Consider the following 21870-nt stretch of genomic DNA (forward strand, 5'->3'; position numbering starts at 1 on the left):
TTAGCATCCCTCTCATGGGATGTGGCAGCTATTTACTTAATTCAGTCCTGTGAGGCTGACAGGCACGTAGAGGGTCAGTCTGAGGAAGGGATGAACGAGGATCTAGAGCGGAAACTCGTGTGCGGGAAGGGGATTGCTGACAGAGGAGGCTGCATGCGCTCGCTGCTGCGTGCATGGGTTTCATCTTCCATGTATTTCCACTTGAGCAATGAAAGCCCAGCATGGATCTGAGCTGTCTTGCTTGAATCACAAGAGTGTTTCAGCTGCTTTTCAGAGAAAAAGTACAGAGGCAGAACATTACTATTTGTAGTATCTTGGGTATTCGTGATTGTCCACAAACATGTCTGGTCATAGACAGTGCTGGGCAGATGGTGAGTTGAATTTGTCATCCATAATCTCATGGCATACTTTATCCTGCTTGGAAGGAATGCTGCTTAATATTTGTTTGCACACACAGATTTATGCTGAAGTTAGAAGGATGGGTAATTGTTAAATTGCCGGGGTTGCGGTGCTAACTGAACTAATGGCTAAAGGATTAAGCATTGCCTTAAGCACAGCTTGTTTTTGATGGCTCATGCAAGGTTATGTAAACAACTTCAAAAGCAGGGCTGAATCACAGTCACGCTCTCATGTGCGATGAGCCTGTGCTACAGGTAACGTGGTGTGTCCTCTGCCTCCCTCGCAAAGCCAGGCATCTTAGATGTGGTAAGGAAGATGCTCAAGATGTTTATTTTGGTTCTTTGCATGGAGACTCTCTGCACAAGTGTGTTTGGGGGTATGCCCTTCAGCCTTTCCCCCTGGGGTGAGGATCTGGAGTCTCTCTCCCACTCCTCTTCCAGCTCCCTGGCAGACTCCTGCTGCAGCCTGCCTCCAGCATGGCCTCACCCCTTGGGCACATCGCTGCACGTCCAGCCAGACCAGTCAGTGCCAAGGCAACTCCCCGAAACCTTTGGTCCAGCTGGGTTCAAGTTTCGGGTCCTTCCCCTTCAGGCAAGCTCTTCCTTGCTACCAGCACTTGCTTTCATGCCCATGTCATGCCTCCCCTCCCGTGGGGAGCTTGCAGCGGAGGATGCAAGCCCCAGGTGCTGAGCCCATGGCTATGATGCTTAACCTGCTGCAGTCGAAAGAAGCTGGGTTAGCAAAGACCTGCTACCTACATGGGACGAGCTAGTACAGCTCATTTCTGACTGCGCTGGGATGGGGAGCACGCACACCATCCTCGGGGGCATGGCGATACTGAGCAGCTGTAACCTCTTCTGTCAGCACAGCTATTTGCAGAGGGTATGTTTCACCATACCCCAGGCTTACATTTGACAGGGTAAATAGATTTTTCTTTATTACTAATGGGATTAAAAGCAAGTCCCAACCTAGGGAGTTGCATTGAAATTGCTGTTCAGTGCTCTGACAAGAAGAGTTTGCTGTGCGATGGTGAGCATACAGTGCTTATGCTTAGGTCACCGATAAAAAAAGAGCTGTTCTGACTCCCACAGCTGAGAGTGAAATAAATTAGAGTTCCCGAATGCTCTGTTCTGTTACAGTCCACTGTTGCTGACACCAAGACTGATTACTGAATCTTTTTAATGTCTCTGGCAAGCCGTGTGGTGGCAGATCCTTATTTTTCCCAAATGCACAATTAATGCCAGTCTGGTCTGAACCAGAAACAGGTAATGAAGAGGTACAGAGCATGCATGGAATAAGGTTGAGTCCATCTGTTCTTGAATCTTCTCACAGGAAAATAACATATTCTACTCAGTGTTTCATATTAGATGTAATCCAAGCCAAGCACTGGGGGGGGAAGGGAAGGGAGGGAGATGATAGTCGGTGCTTTGATCTTCCCATCTCAAAAGACTTGAAATGTCTGAGGAAAGTGTCTCAACACAATGTAGTTGAGTGTAGCGCACATCCTGTTTCTCAGGGACTCAGGATCATGTGCCCAGCTGTCTGGGCTGGAAGGTCTAACGCTGGCTGCCACGCTCTGAGCCGGGAAGGGCTTTCCAGTGCCAGGAGCAAGGCTCTCGGCACTGATTCAGCTGGTAGGCATCGCTGCTGGCAGGGGGAGGCTGCTGAGTTTACTCAGAAAGGGCAAGGACTTGTGAGTGTAATGTGCCCTCCTGGGTCTGTTTTACAGCTCACAGAGAGGTAGTACTTCTCATCTGGTCCATCAGAGAACTACCCATGTGTCACATTAGGAAACAGGAGGAAACTTCCTTTTTAAAAAAAAATAATCTTTTTTTCCTTTTTTTTTTTCTTTTTTTTTTTTTTTTAAAGGGGGTTTTAAGTAACCTAGGTTTTTCCACTGGCAAGCTACTGTTACTCCTATTGATTGTTTCTTCCTGATGGTGCTTCATAGATGTACAGCACAGAGCCGTGTGATACAGACACCTCAGCTTGGATTGCAAAAGTAGACCTGTATTTTGAGAATTTGAGTAGGTCAGCGTGGCGGAGAACGGTGTTGCTGAGCTATGTCTGGTATCCACTTCATTTGTGCAGAGCGAACATGTATTTCTGGACAGCGCTAAGTTGTACTTTGCAAATTTGCCCCTAAGGTCTTAGTCCTGTTATGTTAGAAGCCCTATAAACAAGAGAGTATTTTCCTCAAATAATGGAGGATCTAAATATAACGCAAAGCACGCGCTTGGGTATAACAGATGGGGGAAAGCACAAGACAGTGAGACTGTACTAGTCAATGTAAAAAGCATCAGTCACAGCATGACTTTGTTGGATTTTCTTTGGAGTAAATATTGCTACATTCCCTAACACTCAGCAATGCACGGAGGGCCTGCAAGGAAGATGCAGGAGCAGGAAAGTAAATCACAAGAGAGATCAGTTCAGACTCAGCTGATGGTACTTGGAACCTGCCATGGAGGTTTGGAGGTCTGAACTGCCTGTGCACTTAACATGTTAACTGCGTGAAAATTAAGAAATTGCAGCCTTTTCTTTCCCCTGCTGGAAACTGTTACTCATTTTTCTTGCTGTTTATTTAACCAAGTGGGGGGTTTTTGGAAGCAGCTTCGCCCTGCCATGGCAGTTCTCTTCCTCTTCTAAAGCTCACTGCGCTCTAAAACTAGGGTTTCTGGCATTCTCCACACTTGAAATATGGTAAGTTTGAAAAAAAAGAAAAGCAAAATCATAGAAGAAAGCTCCTATGGAACAGTTCTGCTTTCCTACAGACCAAGCATGTGGAGGGCTGTTCAGATTATCATTTACACGAGGGCCTCTTATACCCCTAAAAATGTGATTCTGCTTGTGATTGCCTGTCACTGGTTTTGCCCCAACAATGCTCTTTTTCTCAGATTTCACATTGCTGCTGCCATCAAGGGGTTAGAGCCTTCAGAGTAGATCGTGGTTTGGAGAAACTCTTAAGATATGTATTTGTCCTCTGCCCTCCCAGACATACCCATTTGTGTCAGCAGCTCGAGGGAATGACTGTGATATAACTGGGTCTCACAAGGTTGCTGCGTTTTGTAAGCCTGTTATCAGTGTCCATGAGGACATCTACCTCACGCAACGCAGGGATGAGCAGACCTACCCCTGCTCACCTTGGCCAAGCAAATGCCAGAACACAGAGCAGCTGATTCGGGCTGTAGTGTGTCTGGTTTGCAACCCGCTGTGCCCGGGAAGGGCTGCCCCATGTGCCTGGGCCAGCCTGGGGCTGCTGAGGGTCTCAGTGCCACAGTGCAGGGCTCTGTGGAGCACTGCTGGGGGTCTCTTTCTCTAGAAATGATGTCAGGAGACGTTTTCCAATTCAGCTGCTGCATCACACTGGATGTTGCCATTTGAAGCATGTAGGATTTTTATGACTCATCTATTATTATTTTTTTTTCCCACCCGTTTCAGGCACGTCCAGAACATGAGTGAGATAAAGACTGATGTGGGGCGAGCCCGAGCCTGGATAAGACTTTCTCTGGAGAAGAAGCTTTTGTCTCAGCACCTGAAGCAGCTGCTTTCCAACCAGGCACTTGCCAAGTGAGCTGGCTCTTTTTCTCAAAGCTTCACTTTCACATCTCCCTCAGTGGTGTGTCAAGGTGCTGTGCAGGCTTGGGGTGCAGCCAGGCACCCCGTTTGGATACTGTGGTTTCCAGCTAGAAGTGATTGAAGGGCAGAGGGTGGCTGGGGGAGGAGGTACTGCCCACCCAGCAGGGCTGAAGTCTGCTCACCTGCATGAAAAATGAATCAAAATTTTCAGGAAGGAGTTGTTAGGTTTTGGTCAGATCAGTGCATTGATCCAAGCCACTTCGTGGCCCCACAATCACTGTATCTTGTGCAAATGAAGCAGCAGGGGCAAGAATGCCCCTTTTCTCACAGCAGCCCTGCATTACCTTGACTCAAGTCAAATGCAGGCCCCCATCCTCACTACCAATGAGCTGGGTTAGAGGCCGGCCCTCCCGCCCAGTTAGCAGTTCCCCCGGCTTTGCCTCCTTTTGCAAGTGCAGGCACTTAAAGGATCTGCCCGTGTAGATGTTCCCCGACTTCATTTTCCCAAAGCAATGCATTTAGGAAAAAACCCCAAACCTTATGAAAAGGAAAAGTCCTAGCTATTGCATGCAGTTCTGGCTCTGTGATGACTTACACACAGGATTTATGCCAGAAGCTACCAAATCCTCAAATCTGCTAACAGGAAGAAAGAGGAGTAGCTGGAGACAGTCACCTCTTGGGTGATCAGCTGACGGCATGGTGGCAGACCTGTCTTTTCCTGAATTTCATCTACATCTGTCTACCTCAGCAGCTTTTTGGGAGTCTGTTGCCTTCGTGCTACAGGCAGTGTCACAAGCTCTGTGCTTTCTCATAGCAGGGGCCAGATTAACTCCTGGTGTGCCTTTGCACTGCCTTGGGGCATTGATGATGTACACTCGGTTCACTGAACTGAAAGAGTGGTGGGAGGATGCCTGCTGCTGCTTGGTGCCTTCCCTGGTTGGTGCCGCCTTACTTTTGTCTGTCTCAGAATGGAGCAGAAGGAAGATTAGGTCATTAGACAAGGCTATTCCACAGTGGGAAGATACGGGGAAGAAATGAGGTTGCTGTATGTTGGTTCAGGTCTGCTGTTGTGAGTAGTGTTAGTTTATATCTGTGCTTTGCAGCAAAACCAAAACTGATCCTGGAACGAAATCAACTCCGTAGCCTTGCTGTGGTAGCGTGGAGCTGAGAGTGATCTGTAAAACACGTGTAGCATAGGGGGTAAATGCTGCCTGTGGGTTTCTAGCAGCTTATGTTAGCTGGGAAATCTCCCATTAAGATCAACTCTTCATTTGGTGTTTTGAGATTCAAACACCCTTTCAGATGCATGGTGCTTTTTCAACAAAAAAAAAGCAATGTATTTGTTTCCACCAGGAAACTTTACAAGCGTTACGCTTTCCTGCGCTGTGAAGAAGAACGGGAACAGTTTCTGTATCACCTGCTCTCGCTCAACGCCGTGGATTACTTCTGCTTCACGAGCGTCTTCACCACAATCAGTGAGTTGGAGAATCAATTTTTTTCCCCCTGAATAAAAATCCATTGCCGTCATGATTTGTAAGAGACGATGTTGCTGTTGCTGGTGCCTGAGTAGCTGAGCCCTTATCTGGAAACCTTGGTTGTTGCTGTTGGGCTCGTGGGTGCTGGGGGTTGCTCTGGGAAACCAGCTGAAGAGCCAAGGTTGTGTGGGAGCGCTCTGGATAAGAGCGTTGCACAAAGGAGAGTAATCAGCAGAGAGTGCCACTGTAGCACTTGATTTTCCTCACCGGGCTGTATAGTCTCTTTCATCTTCCCTCCCAGACAAGTCCTCTACATCCTAATGCTTCTTTCTGGCCTTTGCTAAGTGTGCATCCTAACAGCCTGCTTTCCGCAGACTGAGAAGGAGAGGCAGGTCTTGGAGGATGAAATACAAGGCGCTTTGTGCTCTGCTGTGTATTTTAAATCTCTTTTTGTCTCTCCTTAAATGCCAAAAAGATTCCCTCTCCCTTCCTCTCCTGTAAGAAGGAGAGCAGAGACCGGATCGAAATCTGAAAGTGATTCTTTGTCTCTCCAGCACTGGGCAACGCGGAGAAGGCAGGACCCCGTGAGCAAGGGGGAGACCATGGCGGGGGGGGGGGGGGGGGGGGCCGCGCTGCCCCGGCGGCGGCGGCGGGCAGCGGGGGGGGCGGGGGGGCCGCGCTGCCCCGGCGGCGGCGGCGGGCAGCGCGGGGCGGCGGCGCCGCACGGTGGTGCTACAGCACCACCGTGCGGCGCCGCCGCCGCGCGCTGCCCGCCGCCGCCGCGCGCTGCCCGCCGCCGCCGCCGCGCGCTGCCCGCCGCCGCCGCCGAGCCGTTGAGGCGCTCCGCCAGTCTGTGGCGGGGTGTTCTGAGGGAGAAGGGAGGAGGAGGTTGTTTTTTTTTTTTTTCCCCCCTGTTCGGGTGCCGAGGGGTGGGATGAGAGCTCGACTTCGAGGGGGAGGCGCGGTTTGCTGCTGAGAGTGCGGGGGGTGGGAGAGGTTAAGGCTAACTTAGTGTTCCTTGTCTGTTCTTAGTGATCCCGTACCGGTCGGTGATAATTCCCATCAAAAAACTAAGCAATGCAATAACCACGTCAAACCCCTGGATTTGCGTATCGGGAGAACTAGGGGATACAGGCGTAATGCAGATTCCTAAAAACCACCTAGAAATGACATTTGAGGTGAGTGCGTGCTCTTTACGTTTTGCTTTTCAGTTTGAAACGTGGTTCCAAACTAACACAAGTTGGGTGAAGGTTTATTGTCCTAAGATTCTGTCCAGGTTTTCAAGGTTGCTGTACATTCAGATACGCACAGGAAAAGAGTGCTGCCTGCCCCTCCTGTGCTAGATGAAAGTTTCCTGTGAGCACACACCACTTTTCATCACAGGCTTCACTGCTTAGCAGCCCAGGGCTCCTCTTCTCACCTAGCCAGTCTATTTCCATGTCTCGTTCCCTTCCAAGTCTCCTTGCCTAACTTTCCCTTTCAGGGCTCATTTCTGACTCCTCATTTCCCTTCCAAGTTTCTTTTCCCTTCTTTCAATCTGTCTTCCCACTTACCACCACCCAGGTCCCTTTCAACCTCTGGCCAGTCCCAAATTTCTTCTCTTCCCACTCCAGCTCCTTGGCCGACATTGCTGCTTTCCTTCCAACCGCCAGTCTAAGCCCTGAGCCCTTCAACTTCCTAGCTTTGGGTGCTACTCCTGGGAAACCCTAAAGCCACCATCCCCATCGGGCTCTCTTCTCCGTGCTTGCTGTGGTTTTCTCTTTGTGTTTGACTACCTGGCTTTGCCCTCTGCTTTCCCACCCATCAATTACTGGTTGGCTTCCTGCCACCCCAAAGCAGCTGGTAGCAGGAATTGCAGGGAAAGCCCTATCAGGCTGCTGTAGCTCCGGGCTGTACCATATCCAGTAAGGAGTGATTTTGTAGGAAAACCTGCTACTAAAATTGAAGTTGCATCCATTGAGCATATGCACACTGATCTTCAACAGCAATAGTGAAAAAAACCCAAACAACCAAAACCCAAAAACTCTTGCCACATACACGTAGATTTTGACAGAGGTAGAGAGGATTTTTCCATGATACAATGGCTGCCTCATTCAGATATTAGTATTTTGTAGAAAAGATCTCCAGGCTTCTAACGAGCAAAAGAACATATTTAGACATTTCTAAGGACCATACTAACACTGTTCTGGATTATTCCTTTGGCTGAATCTTTTCTAAAATATCAACTTGGGTAGCCACCCACTATGGAAAATGTCAGCCCGAGCTGCTTGTTTGGCAGTATTAGAAGCAATGAAAACCAAGGTCTTGCAAGGGAAGTGTTAGGTGACGTTAATAGATGTTGCTGCCAGCCCCACCTACAATTAACATATTGCACTGGAATTCACAGTCCCTGGTTTTCCTTGTTCTGTCTCTTTGTGGTGTTAAGAGTCTCATGTTAGTGATTTTTGTCTTGCCCAACAATAAGAAAGTCGATCTTTGAAAATAATAAAGGATCTAGAGACTGTTTCATAGTGTAGAGTAAGTCAACTGGAGGTCAGTATGCTCAAAATGCATTTTTGAAAAGCTGTTTGTACTGAAGATCTATTTCTTCTACAAAAGCACACCTTTTTATCACCTTAGCTCAGAAATTTGTAATTAATACTTCTCAGAAGTATTCAGAGCAAATGCTCACAACAAAGAATGTAATCTTTTCACAAGCTTTTAATAGTTTTATTTCAAGGTCTTTATTTTCTCCTGTCTTAAAATAATTATTCTGTTTTTCAAAACACTGCATGTTTGGTTGAAAATACTTGCTGTATAAATCAAAGGAAAATGAATAAAAACATACATGTGTGTGCATGGGGGGGGTTGTCTATTGTTTTTTTAAATTAAGTAAAAACTGTTATTCATTTCAGTGCCAGAATTTAGGGAAGCTGACAACCGTTCAGATTGGTCATGACAACTCAGGGCTACTAGCCAAGTGGCTGGTTGATTGTGTCATGGTCAGAAATGAAATAACAGGACACACGTACAAGTAAGCAACAAGTTTTAATTTTCTTTGTCTGAAATTCTTGTTAAATCTAGAGAAAGCAAGGCGGCATTCATCTTCTCCTCAGTTGATGGAGCACTGTGGGCTGATTTGGGTACCTGATAGGCTTGGGTTGGTCTCCCCCATCCCCAGTTCTCTCATTTCAGAAGCGCTAGTTGAAGTCAGATAATGTGATAAATATTAAATGAGACTTGAATGTAGGATTTTCTTTGCATCTCTGAGACAGGACAGACAGTATGGATACTTTTGAAGAGATTCATATGTTTGTGTCTAATAATTAAATCTCTTGACTTAAAGTAGTGTGGTAAAATTGTGCACAAATGAACTCTTTAAACCCCCAAGAGCTGGAATGATAGTTCAGGGCAAATCTTTGGTTTCTTTTTCTTTTAAAAAATATTCAGATGTCTAAGTACTATAAGAAATGTACAGAAACTTGGATTACAAGAAAATAAAAGGTTCTGATGATTTCTTAATCTTCTATTGAGTACCTACCTCATGTCAAAATTATCTCCTAACCTATCATTGGTTTTACAAAACATCTGGCTGAGCAGACTTCATTTTTTTTAAAATGTTGACTTGGAAAACTGTAATTCAGAGAGGTGAGCTCCAGAGCTCAGGGTCGGCCACAGTGTATGGTGGAAATAGGAGGAAACGGAGTACAAGCACCCGGGGTATGGGCATGTCCATGGATTTCATTAGGACTGTGGATGGGGTCAAAAAGCACAGCAATAAAATGTGAGGTGAGCTTTGAGTATGAGGAGATGTCACAGCTTCAGTTGGGTGGGAACTCTGTGGAGATTTAATTGTTAATCACAATATTTGTAAAGACTGAATATTAGTGGTGGTTGCAAGTGAAAAATAAGCTGGCAGAAATCAAGATGTGGCCCATGAAATATGTGTGTAATACTTTATGTTGTCCCGTGCTTTCATACAAGCTTTGCATATTTCCCTTTTCCTAAGGATGGAGGTGAATGTAGTTTTCCGGTTTGGTCCTATCAGTTGTGATGCAGGGGATGCTGCCTGCTGAGTTCTGGTTTGTGAAAATTTTCTGGCTACAGAGTATTCCCTGCCCATTAGCAGTGTTTATGGGTGCTAGCTGTCCCTCTGACTTTGAGATCAAGCTGGACTACCTGTGTGGCTGACCTGTGCTTGTGCTGGCTGCATGGCAGGTTTCCCTGCGGGCGATGGCTGGGAAAGGGTGTTGACGATGGCAGTTTGGAGCGAATACTCATTGGAGAGCTGGTGTCCTCCACGCCTGACGAAGAGCTGGGAAAGCAGTGCCGTACCCCACCCCAGCAGAAATCTCCTACCACGGCTCGACGACTGAGCATCACTTCCCTCACAGGGAAGAACACCAGTAAGTCCTTTCCTTTCTCCCCAGGACCCTAGAGAAGGGGGCAGCAACTGCTGTGAAATAAAGCTCCTGTGAACAGGAGAGCTCCTACCCAAGTAAGGCCTGGTGCAGAGGAACAGCTGCGAGCTGATGAGTTTTTCCTGCCTGGTTTGTGTGTCTGCAGCTTGCTCTGTGACTGTACACATTGCCTCTTTCAATGTCCCCATTTGACAGTTGAGAGATAATAATCTCTTTCCTTGGAGCATGGAGATATGATATGAGGGAGGAGGAGGCAGCAGAATTTGCAGTAGCTGATGCTGCTCAGCTTCCCAGCTCACTTTGCGATCAGTGGGAAGACAGTCCTCTCTGAAGGGCAGTTCAGAGCCTGATGCAGATGCTGTGAACTGCCTTCTGGAGGAGCACATCTTCAGAGGGACCCTAGGGGACATCAACTTCACGTCCCTAAAATTAGCTTTTATGAGTAACTGCACCTGGCTACAGCAGGGCATGGGACTGTAAGGGCCACATGAGGCATTCTCTGCTAAAGCATACGGATGAGTACAGCATAGATCCTGTTCATAAATCTGTCCAGCTCATGTAAAATTAGAGGACATGACTGCTGAAATGTCAAGCAAAGAAAGATTAGCCTCCAGGAGTAATGCAGCAGTTAAAAACCACCACAGGACCACTGTAGTTCTTCACATGTGTGAATCCATATTACCTGGAGGAGTGGGCACCAGAATGTTTCCTTAGGTCTGAGAATGCTAAGGCCCAATAATTCATTTGTCTTGTGAGCTACCTGAGGCTCTGTGTTAGACCTGCCAAAGAGTCTGGAGGTCATCATGTACTAATACGATGCTGAATTACTCTGTGCTTCCAAAATAACAACTGTAGGAGAAGCTAATAGCAACCTATATACGTCTGAAAAACTAGAAAGGACTCATAGAAAATTATGAAAGTGATTGAAGTCTGGAACATCTGCTTAAAATGAAATTTTTAAAGTTCAATCTGTTTTAATCGGAAAGTGAATGAGGGACTAGATAATTTTCTGCAGGTACCTGCATAGGAAGATGAAATGGTAGCAGGTGGAGGCATAGCATGATTCAGTAGCAGAGGCAGCTAAACAGATTCAGAGCAGAAACGTGGCATACATTTTAACACAGAACATTCCTTACTAATGGTTCCAAGAGTAAGTTATATTCTCTGCCTGTGGCCCCTCACACTGGTACAATGACTAGACGTGTGCCTAAAATAGATACTTGTTCTGACTCAACAAAACATTGTGGGTTCAAGTCAGGAATTAATGAGTGCTGGGTTTTCTGGCCTCAGTCATGTAGAAGTGAGTCAAATGACTGGGCTACAACCTTTCAGCCCATGCCTCTTCGTGTGAGGGTTGCTGTACTCTATGTGATGAGCAAGATGCGATTAACTCAAATAAAATATTTGTCAAGCCAGATCCTTGGGTTGTGCATTTTTAAGTAGGGTGATTTATTTGACTATTCCAGGGTTGCTCATCAGTTGCTTCTAATTAAGGCTCAGGTTTACCCAAATAAATGATTGCCTGAACTCTGTTAAAGATACAGAATAATTCCTGCAGTTCAAGCTATGTCATCATGAGAATTTGGTGAATGTTTTGAAGTTGGTATCTTCAGCTAGTATGTTCTCCATGCTTTCACAGAGCCTAATGCAGGACAGATCCAGGAGGGAATCGGGGAAGCCGTGAACAATATTGTGAAACACTTTCACAAGCCAGAGAAAGAGGTACTTCCTACTTTTCATTACTTGTCTGGTATCTACAATGCATGTAAATATTTTTATAAACAAATGGAACTGAAATATCAGTAGAGACTGTTAACCTTTAGATTTGAAGCTTCTGGCTTACAAACGAGGCAAGCTGTACTTACAGACTCTCCCTTTCCCACAGAGAGGGAGCCTTACCATTCTGTTGTGTGGAGAAAACGGTCTGGTTGCAGCACTGGAGCAGGTCTTCCACCATGGATTCAAATCGGCTCGCATTTTTCATAAGAATGTCTTCATCTGGGATTTCATAGGTAAGATGGTGTGTGATTTGGAGGCAGAAGCAGCAAGATTAGGGCAAAATGACTACTCATGCACAGATCTTGGATTCTCGTCAGCTAGGGTGCCATTTGTTCCCGCCTAGCACCGGCTCCAGGTTGCTTAAAGTCAATGAGAAACAAGATGGAAGATGACAAATACTAAAGTCTATATAAGGGAAGAGTGTGAATCTGTGCAAAAATTTAAAAGCACTTCAAATTCTAGTCATTTATTCATAGATGAATGTTCAAACAGCTGCTTTTCTACCCAGAAAGAAGGTAGGCTGGAGGTTGGGGTTGAGTAGCAATCCATGTTAAGGGGAGAGCTGGGAAAGGGCAGGGAGTGAAAGGTTTACATTGCTAGTTGCTTATGAGAATTCTCCTAATCACTGCACTGGTCTGCTGGTGATGCTCACCTGTAGGCCTGTGTTGTGGTAATTTAAGACGTACTTACTCCTTTAAAACGTGCTCACAAGTTGAGATACTTAGCCTGAGGATAAGTGCTTACTCAGAAAAGGTGAAAAATCAAAGCTGATGGTATCACTTACAATGAAACCATTGACAGGTACTCTGGTGAGGCTCCTTGATGTTACCCAACTGTATTAGACATCAGCCAGTCTGCTGACCACTGCTGTGTAGCAAAGGTGGAGATCACCACCTACCTGTGGTCTTCAGAGTGAGGAATCCACATATAAACTGTGCAATAGCTCTCAGCAGGTTGTTTTTTTTAAGGATTCCCTTGTGTAATTCTATGTCACAATGAAGTACTTCTGCTCACTGCGTTCTGATTTTCTCCCTACCACAGAGAAAGCTGTTGCTTATTTTGAAACCAGTGACCAGATTGGAGACAATGAGGAGGCCCTTTTGCTTCAGAGATCTTCATGCAAAACCTTCTGTCATTATGTGAATGCCATCAATACAGCTCCAAGAAACATTGGAAAGGATGGCAAATTCCAAATTCTGGTTTGCCTGGGGACAAGGTACCTAACTGCTCTTTGTTAGATGTGTCTTCTTGCATTAGACTAGAAGAATATCTTTATACTATTATTGCCTTTAGTTTTCCATTTTAAGACATCCCATACCTATCTATTATCCAGTACCTATTCTAGGCAGCTTTAAATGCTACATGAAAAATTGGAGCAAAGAAGCAGTAATGATACATGGCTAGTGTCTAAACTGCAAAAAATGTTTTGAGCTCTTTTATAACTGTTAGCTTGACAGTCATATGTACAAAATCTGTCTTAAAATTGTATTTTTGATGAAGTGCTGGCTTTGGGAATGCAGAGTTCCTTTGCAAGAGCTGATGCATTTCTAAACCCTCTTTGAATCACTTTGCCTATGAAAATGGGATGTCTGTTACAATTTTGACAAAACTGTTCTAGATTAATCTTTCTTTCCTAATAGGATGCTTTCTGTCTTGCACTTGGAGGGGGGGGCTTAGTTGTATTTTGGAGGGTGAAAGTTGGTATGTCTAGAACTAAGTACCATTTTTGACTTGTCTGTCTGGATACCTGAAAAAACAGTTGGGAAACAGTCTATTGTTTTTTCCTGAGTTGTACTTTCCTTGTTCCTGATCTGAAAATGTTGCTGAATTCTTCCAAAGTCAGTTGTCCAATTCTGCTGATACCTTTGCATCTTCCTTCCTACAGTATGTTCAGTTACCTGCATTTTACTAACAAAATGAAGGGTTGTGATTACACAGGAAACTTCTATTTGCAAACAACATGCATCACCTGCAAAAAGAGACTGCACGTTTTGGGTTGTGTTCTTGGAGAAGAATTTCAGTTTGAGATCTGTTGTACTTGGTGCTAAAATAATTCCTTTCATACCCTTTGCAGGGACCACTTGCTCTCTCAGTGGATCCCACTGCTGGCAGAGTGCCCGCCCATTACAAGGATGTATGAGGAGAATGCTCTCCTACGGGACCGCATGACTGTCAACTCCCTTATCCGAGTCCTACAGACATTGCAAGATTTCAACATCGTCCTAGAAGGATCGCTCGTTAAAGGAGTGGATGTTTAGCATGGCTTTGCTGAGAACTTCATTATTCCTTTCCCAAGCAAGCAAACCACAACTGGAGACCTGTCAGGACTTGAACGCAATGGTAGTGCACCACTGTAAGGCAAAGCTGCTGGTTGAAGTGGGGAGTGGGAAGCCCAGTTTGTGCCCGATGGGGACTGTCGTCTAAAGCTGCCGAAAGCTAAGATGCAGTATTGTAGTTTATTTGAAACAGAAATTTAGTATAAAATAGAGTATTTTCATGTGTTAGATGTGTGTAAATATGCTATCTTCTTTAAGAAATTATATTACTCTAAGAAATTTTTCTTAGACTGAATGTTCTTGTTCTGACTATGAGTAGCTTAAACCCAGGGGAAGGACTTGGGGGAGGGAAGGACCGAGGTGGGAAGGGATGCCGCTACTTGCTTGCAAGGAAGAAGCCAATCAATGTGTAAATACAGCGCAAACTCAGCAGGGCTTTTTTCAGGTATTGCAAATGAATACAGCAAATATCCTTATGTAGCCATTGTGATTGTCTCACTTTTGGAAATGTTGTAAGCATATGCTGTTTTACCCTACTGTACATGGTCTCTCTTAGTTTTTTGTTTGAAGACTCAACCCTTTCCATGCACGGAAGTTGTGAGTTGTCATTTTTTTTCTGTAAGGTCTTTTGTGTCACTTCTTTTGATCTCCAAAAGAGGAGACAAGTGTTGAAATGCTTAAACACTGGAGAGGAGGACTGCTGTCAGCCTTGGAGCCTGAGAGTATGAGACCTGTTTAAGTGGTGCTGCTGCAGCCTGAGATGGGGAACGATGGCTTGCTTGACTCACTCAGTGTGTCCCTTGCCTGTCTAGATGTTCTGATTATTTCCCCTCACCCTCAGCCAGTTTGTGTTGTGGATGACTTTTATTTTCTCCATGTTGAGGAATTTGGTTCATACCAAATTCTTGCTATACTTGAGAAGAATCGTTGCTGTAGAGCCACAAACACCGATGTTGCTGTGCTTCTGAACTGTATCAGCTGGTTTTGAAATGCTGACAGGTTATGAGTCTTCCTTTATCCCGCAGAATGCGTACTCCTGGGAAGTACAGGATCTTTGATTACTTTTTTTTTTTTTTAATTATCCAGCTACACAAAACAAAAAAGGAATGAAGCAAAAGGAGAAAAAAAAAAAGAATCTACTTTGGTATTTTGAGGCTCCTCTCCTACACTCTTTCCAGTTAATGTGTTAGTAATACAGCGTGTGTATATAGGTACAGCTCTTGAAGAGGAACTGGGAGCAACTAAAATCCTGTACGCTAAAAATTTAACAAGAGATTATCTTAAAATCATCTTGTGGATACCATGCAGCAAATACAGAGTGTATTTTCCATTCTTGTGGATGGGAGTTGGAAGGATCTGAGGGCATAATTAGCTTCATATGGTTTTAGTTTTTGGAGGTTAGTTTAAATACAGGTGTTTGTTTTCACTTGTTTATTCCCTATGACCTTGGCCATGTCGTCAGTGGATTTCTGTGGACGTCTCACTGTCAGCTGTGGCTTGGGAAAGGCCCCTAACTGGTACTGTAAGTGTATTGCCTTGCACTGTGCTCAAGTGGCATTAGGAGGGACTTGGGAATGGTGGGCAGTAGCAGGTCTAGTATAGTGTGCATGTGGTGGAGAGAGGGATGAGAGCTAAGGAAAAGGAAAGAGGATGAAAATTAGAGTTTGCTTTCTCACCTGCCTTTTGTCAAGCTTCTCTACTTTCCTGTGGTTCCTCTGCTGTCCAGTTCTTATACCAGCACTCACTTTGGTGTCAAAGTTTCATGTCATATTCCATATTCCCAGCCAGAAGAAAACTCTTCATGTGACTTTGTTTCATTAGAAGGAAGAGTTTTATGTTATAGAAGATTTTTGGTTTTAAGAAGTAAAATAACACTGTCAGGGAGTCATTGACTTTAATGAGGGTTCCAGCTTTTAATAACCGTTCTTTCCTCCTGGGCTTGTACTTCCTTAAACTGATGAAACTCATCCCAAATACTGGAGGCAGCGCTGCCATGTCACTACTGTGAGTAACTAACATAAGGGCTGTGAATGGTGTCATGAGTTAGTAGCCAGACCCCACAGCTGTGTGACATCTCCCTTACATTTCCAGAAATGTGAAATTTGGGGTGTTAGGGTTTTCTGTGTGGCCAGGCAACTCTGCTTAAAGTCAGCAGAAGATGCATGACAACCCTTCAGCAGCAATTGAAAATGTGTCCCTAGTACTTAACTCTATCAAGAAATTATACATTTAGCAACAGAAACCATGTGGCAGCATTATTTGGTAATGACTGCTTAGGATGTTTTGATTTCTATTACAACTCAGGCCTTTTATGTCTAATGACTGCTATACATGAGTTTTTCACGCCCAACCCAGTTTAAGTGACTTTCATTTTACTGAAATAATAACCTCTTTAGTCCTTGGATTTCTTTGCAGCATCATCTGCATTTGCTAGCTGGATATTTCTCAAAAGTATACTGCTGCGTACTTCTCCAAAGACTATTTATGACTTAAACAGTTGTAATATTCACCCAACATGACACAGGTTAAGTGCAAGCAGGATAAAGTAGAAATGTGGGCACCTCTAAAGGTCAAGCATAGATGAATAAACCACACACAGAGAAAAGGGCAATAACTACATAAAGTCTTTCATAAGTTAAAGTAAGTCAAAACCTAAGAAATTTTAAAATTCAAAACAGGGCTTTCCCCGTTTCAAACTCCATTAAGGAACCTTTAGCACTTAACTTTAACACAACTTCACGTCAGCTTTTTCAGCAAGTGTTGACTCGTTTGGTTTTGTCAGGTTTCACATCATATTAGTAATAATACAGTAAAAATTGTGTATGTCTAATATTTCCTTGTAGGCAATAAAACACCCCAAGATACGTTGAAAGGGGCACACCTGAGTGCCTCAGATTCCTAGAAGACTAGTTATTTGACAACCTTGGGAGTATGGTTCTTTGTAGTGAATTTTTATTCTACCATATATGGTTATTTTTTTTAGTAGACTACTTTTGTTTATTGGAAACTGTGAGGTTTTTTTCTGTAAGGTTTACAGAAATCATTCTACCCACTAGAATGGTGAGAAACCCATCAGGATTCTTCTAAGCTAACACAGTTTTTACTTCAGTGTTAAAGCACCTTCTTTGGTTGAGAAAGGGAATCTTGCAAAAGACCAAAGCTCTCTGGTATCTGCTTTTAAACAACACAAAAAATCCTATCTAGTACCCGTCTGCAGATGTCTGAGTTTGCATAGTCCTGTTATACTAACATCCAGCATGGTAACTTGAGGGAGTCAGAGAATCAAATGCCTCGCTATGTACAAAATATGTATTTATAATTCTCTGAAACAAATTAAATTCTACTGTTTAGTGAAAAACCTACTCATGTTTATTCCAAGTTGGTTTGTGTAATTAGATATCATTGTTCAAAAATGTCTTTTTAGAATAGTTGTGCAGCGGCATATTTGAGAAAATTCCTTCTTTCAATCAAATGAAGGTGCGCATCTTAAGGGGAAATACTGTATGTTACACTTGAAATGTACAAATGTGCCCTGTATAGCTTAAGATGATCCTTAAATGTCTCCATTAAGTATATTTTGTCTTTACATTATTACTAACTGAATAAGAACTGGATTATTTTCAAGACGACATTAGTAAAAGTATTGTTATATCAAGCACTTTAACATACATACCACAAACTGACATGGGTTTTTCAGGTTTTGAAGTACATTGAAATACAGCTTTTCATGCTATGTCCTTTACAAATAAAACTGTGAGAATAATGGTTGGTGTCACTTTCTCCTTGCAGAGGAACCGAGAGATTCGTGTCTCAAGCCAAAGAGCTGATCTGAACCTGGAGGGCATGTTTTGTAAAGGGAATAGTCAAACAAAATGATTCAGCTGATAGCGACTCCTGGTATTGGGAACTTGCTGAAGCAAAGAGGGGGAGAGAGGGTGTGAGGGTCCGCTCTCAAAACCTGCCCTTCTGCCTCCCCAACACACAAGTCTTGACTGTGCCGAGCCTGACCAGTGCTTCATTTTCAAGGCTTAGGGGGAAAGCATGGCTGATTGAAGGGAAGAAATGAGATTGCAGTGAAGTTTAGCTCTTACCAGGGTGGTGTTTGCTAGGTAGCCTGGGTTGCTCTCCCTTAGTATCTGGAGTGCATGAGGAGGAGTGGGAAGAAGCTGGGGGGATCCTGTTGGCAGCAAAATGGGAAGCGTGAGATTAACTGCAGCTGAGGGTCTCTTTCCTCTCTTGACATGGGTTGCTCTGATATTTGAACTCAGGGTTAAAAAGCTGGAATGAAACTCATGCCCTCCAGTCTGTCAGTTAGAATGTCCCGTAAGAAGAGAAGTTGATAGAGAAGAGAGAGATGGGTGCCTGCAACAAAAAAAAGGTGCAAAAGAATGATAGTGAAATGCCCTGCTCAATAATTAAAGGCCTTTCTAATTTGGACTGGATTTTCGGAAGTTCCCCCCACCCTGTCCCTCCCAGCTCTAGCTCTGCTGGAATTGGCAAAAATACAATTTTTGAAAACTGCGTAGTTGAAATGCTGTTCTTGCATATGTGTGTGAGGTGGGGCATGTCTGTTCATTCATTTTAACTCTTGATTTTGAAAAGGCAGAGAGTCTCAGGAGAGGACTGAAAGGCTCAAAAGCCTGGGACCATATATGTGGGAATCCTGAAATACACCGTTTGATACTGATTTTTATCAATAGTGTAGCAGCAAAATTTTAGGATCCCATAAATGTGAATAAAATCCATAGAGCTGCTTGTGGTCAAATTTCAATAGGAGGAGTGGTCATACTTAATGCACCTCCTTACTAAATGTGTTGGGCTTAAGTATGTAAATTAGAGATAGTGGGATCTGACATCTTAAAGGCAGTAAGTACTTGAAGTAAAGCAGGACTAAACTTGTCCAGATGAGGAAGTGCAAATAACTTCCTCTTCACTGCGCTGTCCTTGATGCAGTCTGGCAACTAGAATGTTTTCTGCAAAGGGTAAGTAGAAGAAAACTGTCTGAGAAAACTTACATGGGTACAAGTTGAAATAACTCACTGATCTAGTTTGTTCCTTTCCAGCATTTCAGGTAAGCTTGTTGGAACAAATTGTGCTCAAGTTAAGAGTGAAGCTGCTTCCCCGTCTGTCATGCCATCCCCTCAGAGGTTGAGGCTCCTGTCACTGCAGTCAGGGAGCATTTCATTGCTGACATTCCTATTTTCTCTCCTGCTATTCCATCAGACATGTATAAGCTGGTTTGAGCTCAGCACAGGATGTGAAGGGAATGGGAAAATTTCTGTACGGGTCTGCTGTTCGGTGGTTGGTTAGGGTAAACTGTCTGCTGAAGCCACTGCAGAGCTGATTTGTCAGTGGAAAGCTGTAGTTCTGCAAGGAAAGCTCAACGCTTTAATGGGCCCCTGCAGACCTCGCAGGGCATCTCAGCGCCTCTGAAGGAACTTCTTCTGTCAGAAGAGTATGCAACCAGACAAATTATTTCCTCCTTTAACCAAGCCCACCTTTGTCTTAAAGAGGGGAAGGGAGAAAGGGAAAAAAAACCCCACAGCCAAAACCCCCCCGATCCTTACCTGCATCATATTTTTCAAAAGACGTTGCTGTAAAGGACCTCATTGTCATGTGATCTAGTGACCACCTTGTTATCATTCAATAATTAATGCAGTGGGATCCATAAATGTAAAATAATTGTGGTTTATATCAGAGAGGCTCAAGTATTCATACCAATTACTCAATATGAGTAATAAAGTAATATGTAAGATATTGTTCCTCCTGCTTGTATCCAAGAGTTGTGCAAGTCTACTTGTCTTGCACAAGGGGTAAACGTAGAAGATAGACATCACTTATAATTCTTTCTCTTTGTGGAAAATAACTTTCCTTTGCCCAGTACAGACCCTTTAGTTTTATATGACCCTTTCCCTGAATGATCCATTTACTTTTAGACCTGGCCAGAGCAGCAAGTTAAAATGGGTGAATCGTGGAGTGGTCTGTTCACGCAGCCTTGGGTGTTCCAGCCCTGCTGTAGGGTGAAGTGCTAAACAAGTGAACAACTGAGTTTTATTTGCAGAGTGCTTTTGGTGGGACTGTGCAGCAGATGTAATTCCTGAGGAACTCAAACGCTTATCACAGGGCCTCTGTTCTCCCAGCAAGAGGCAGGCATGGAGAATGCAAGAGACATCCCAATCTTCGCACAGCACATTCAGTGCCAGATTCTCTCCTGCTCCCATGGCCAGCTGATACAAGCCTAAACTAAAATAAAATTAAACTCCTCCCTCAACAGCAGCCAGATGTTGGGTTTGGTGTTCTGCAATCCTTGCATTCTCCTGCTTTCAGCGAGAGGTTTTCACAAAGGCTGGTGTTAGCCTAGGGAAGCCATTTTCCTTACCCTGCCTCTGCAGCCAGAGGGAAGAGATGGGCTCCTTCAGTAGGCCTTGCGACGAAAAACTTCACTTGGCTGCTTTTAATTATCCCTAGAGAAGTCCAGCAGAGGCAGCTTGTGGAGGCTAAGCTAGCATTAATCATGAATATTCCCCTCAGCACTGTCCTCCCATACTGAGCTCATTTCTTCAAAGGCATCCAAGAGATATATTAGCATGTTCTTTACACATCAAAAAATAGTTTACAAGAGTGAAATCTAAGGGTGATGGACGGAGGTAGTTGTATTTTTTACAATAGATTAATAATTCAGATACGAAGACAAATTCCTTATTTGTCTTACAGAGGCACAGGTTAGAGACCAGAAAATGTGGCTTCAGTTTCTAGTTCTCACTGACTTCCATCGAGACCTTTAAGCAATTTTCTTACGGCGTATCCCGTTTTGCAGCTAGGGAGCTGAGGTACGGAGTGGTGGGACTTCGCTTCAGCCAGTCTCTGCCTTGCCAATCTAGGCTGTTCAGCCTTGGGATTAGCAACTGCTCATCCAGTGTCCATCAGTGTGTGACTGAGAGCAGCTTTTTGATGCTACTGTGACAGAAGTACCCTGCCTGAGGTCTCATCTGTGGTTAATTCCAGTTTAAAGGCATGGGTAAAACCTGTTGATTTGTGGTGTTGTGGGCATGTGCAAGTCTGTCTAGTTGTGAATGGTTAGAGAGTTTTGTAATCATTAGGACAGAAGAACAGGCTTTCTTCATACTTAACTACAATACAGTGATTATGGTTAATAGCTGCAATGTGATTAAGCACTACAGAAATGCATAGAAATACTTGCTTGGCTGTTGTGTGAGGATGGCAACCAATTCCCTACCAAAAGGGAGGAAAAGATGCTTTGCAACAGATGCTTTGCAAGAGCAAGTCTCCCTGGCTTTCCATCCCGAGTCCAAAGCTCTTCTAGGAGGTAGAGCCATCTATTAATATCAAGTTAATCTAGTCCCCTGTCTGCCCCATAACCTGCCCCTGCTCATTGCAAGCCCAAATAGATCATCACCCGTACCAGAAAATGCATGGTACAAGACACATGAAGTGCTAGCAAGAGATTTCCAATAGTAGTCAGAAATGGTCAGTACAACTGAGAATCATCTTTGTTATTGTTTGTTGTAAAAAGGCATAGAATTAATTTCAAATGAACTGGGAAGTCAGCCCAAAGACTGTGCTCCTGTATTTGAGATAGCTGTGAACTCTTCCTTAAGTCTCCTTAGCCTGTTTCTTCTGCTCGGTGCTCTCACCTGAATTAAGTTTACCTGCTTGCACACATGCAGCTTTTGAACTGTCATTACTCCATGAGATAAATAGGATGTGCTCTAAATCGGACTGTGTAATATGAACCCACTGGCTTGGAATTTGTGTGGCTATTGGCTTGCCTGAGATCTAAACCTCTTGCAGATGGTCTGTGGTTCCTGACTGTAGAAATGGTATGAAGCTGGCTGAAAGTGGGTGTGGTGCACAGGATATTCCCCCCCCCCCAAAAAAAATGACTTTCAGAAAAACTGCCTTCAGGGAACGTAAATGGAAACAGCCCCCCATGGTTCTACCCAG

The 21870-nt window shown here is 44.2% G+C and overlaps 1 protein-coding gene across 4 annotated transcripts in view; it reads left to right on the forward strand.

Moving 5' to 3' along the window:
* The window catches only part of DENND5B (DENN domain containing 5B), a 119199-nt gene extending 101535 nt beyond the window's left edge, over positions 1 to 17664 (forward strand). For all 4 annotated transcript variants that reach the window (XM_075050945.1, XM_075050946.1, XM_075050947.1 and 1 more), the window contains 9 exons: positions 3838 to 3966; positions 5329 to 5450; positions 6483 to 6628; positions 8345 to 8463; positions 9648 to 9835; positions 11490 to 11572; positions 11736 to 11862; positions 12671 to 12845; positions 13704 to 17664. In XM_075050945.1, the coding sequence (XP_074907046.1) occupies positions 3838 to 3966; positions 5329 to 5450; positions 6483 to 6628; positions 8345 to 8463; positions 9648 to 9835; positions 11490 to 11572; positions 11736 to 11862; positions 12671 to 12845; positions 13704 to 13887 (1273 nt within the window). In that variant the 3' untranslated portion in view covers positions 13888 to 17664. The remainder of the gene's footprint in view (positions 1 to 3837; positions 3967 to 5328; positions 5451 to 6482; positions 6629 to 8344; positions 8464 to 9647; positions 9836 to 11489; positions 11573 to 11735; positions 11863 to 12670; positions 12846 to 13703) is intronic.
* The last annotated feature ends 4206 nt before the right edge of the window (positions 17665 to 21870 follow it).

Source organism: Buteo buteo, chromosome 19 (assembly GCF_964188355.1).
Source record: "Buteo buteo chromosome 19, bButBut1.hap1.1, whole genome shotgun sequence".
NCBI classification, from domain to species: domain Eukaryota; kingdom Metazoa; phylum Chordata; class Aves; order Accipitriformes; family Accipitridae; genus Buteo; species Buteo buteo.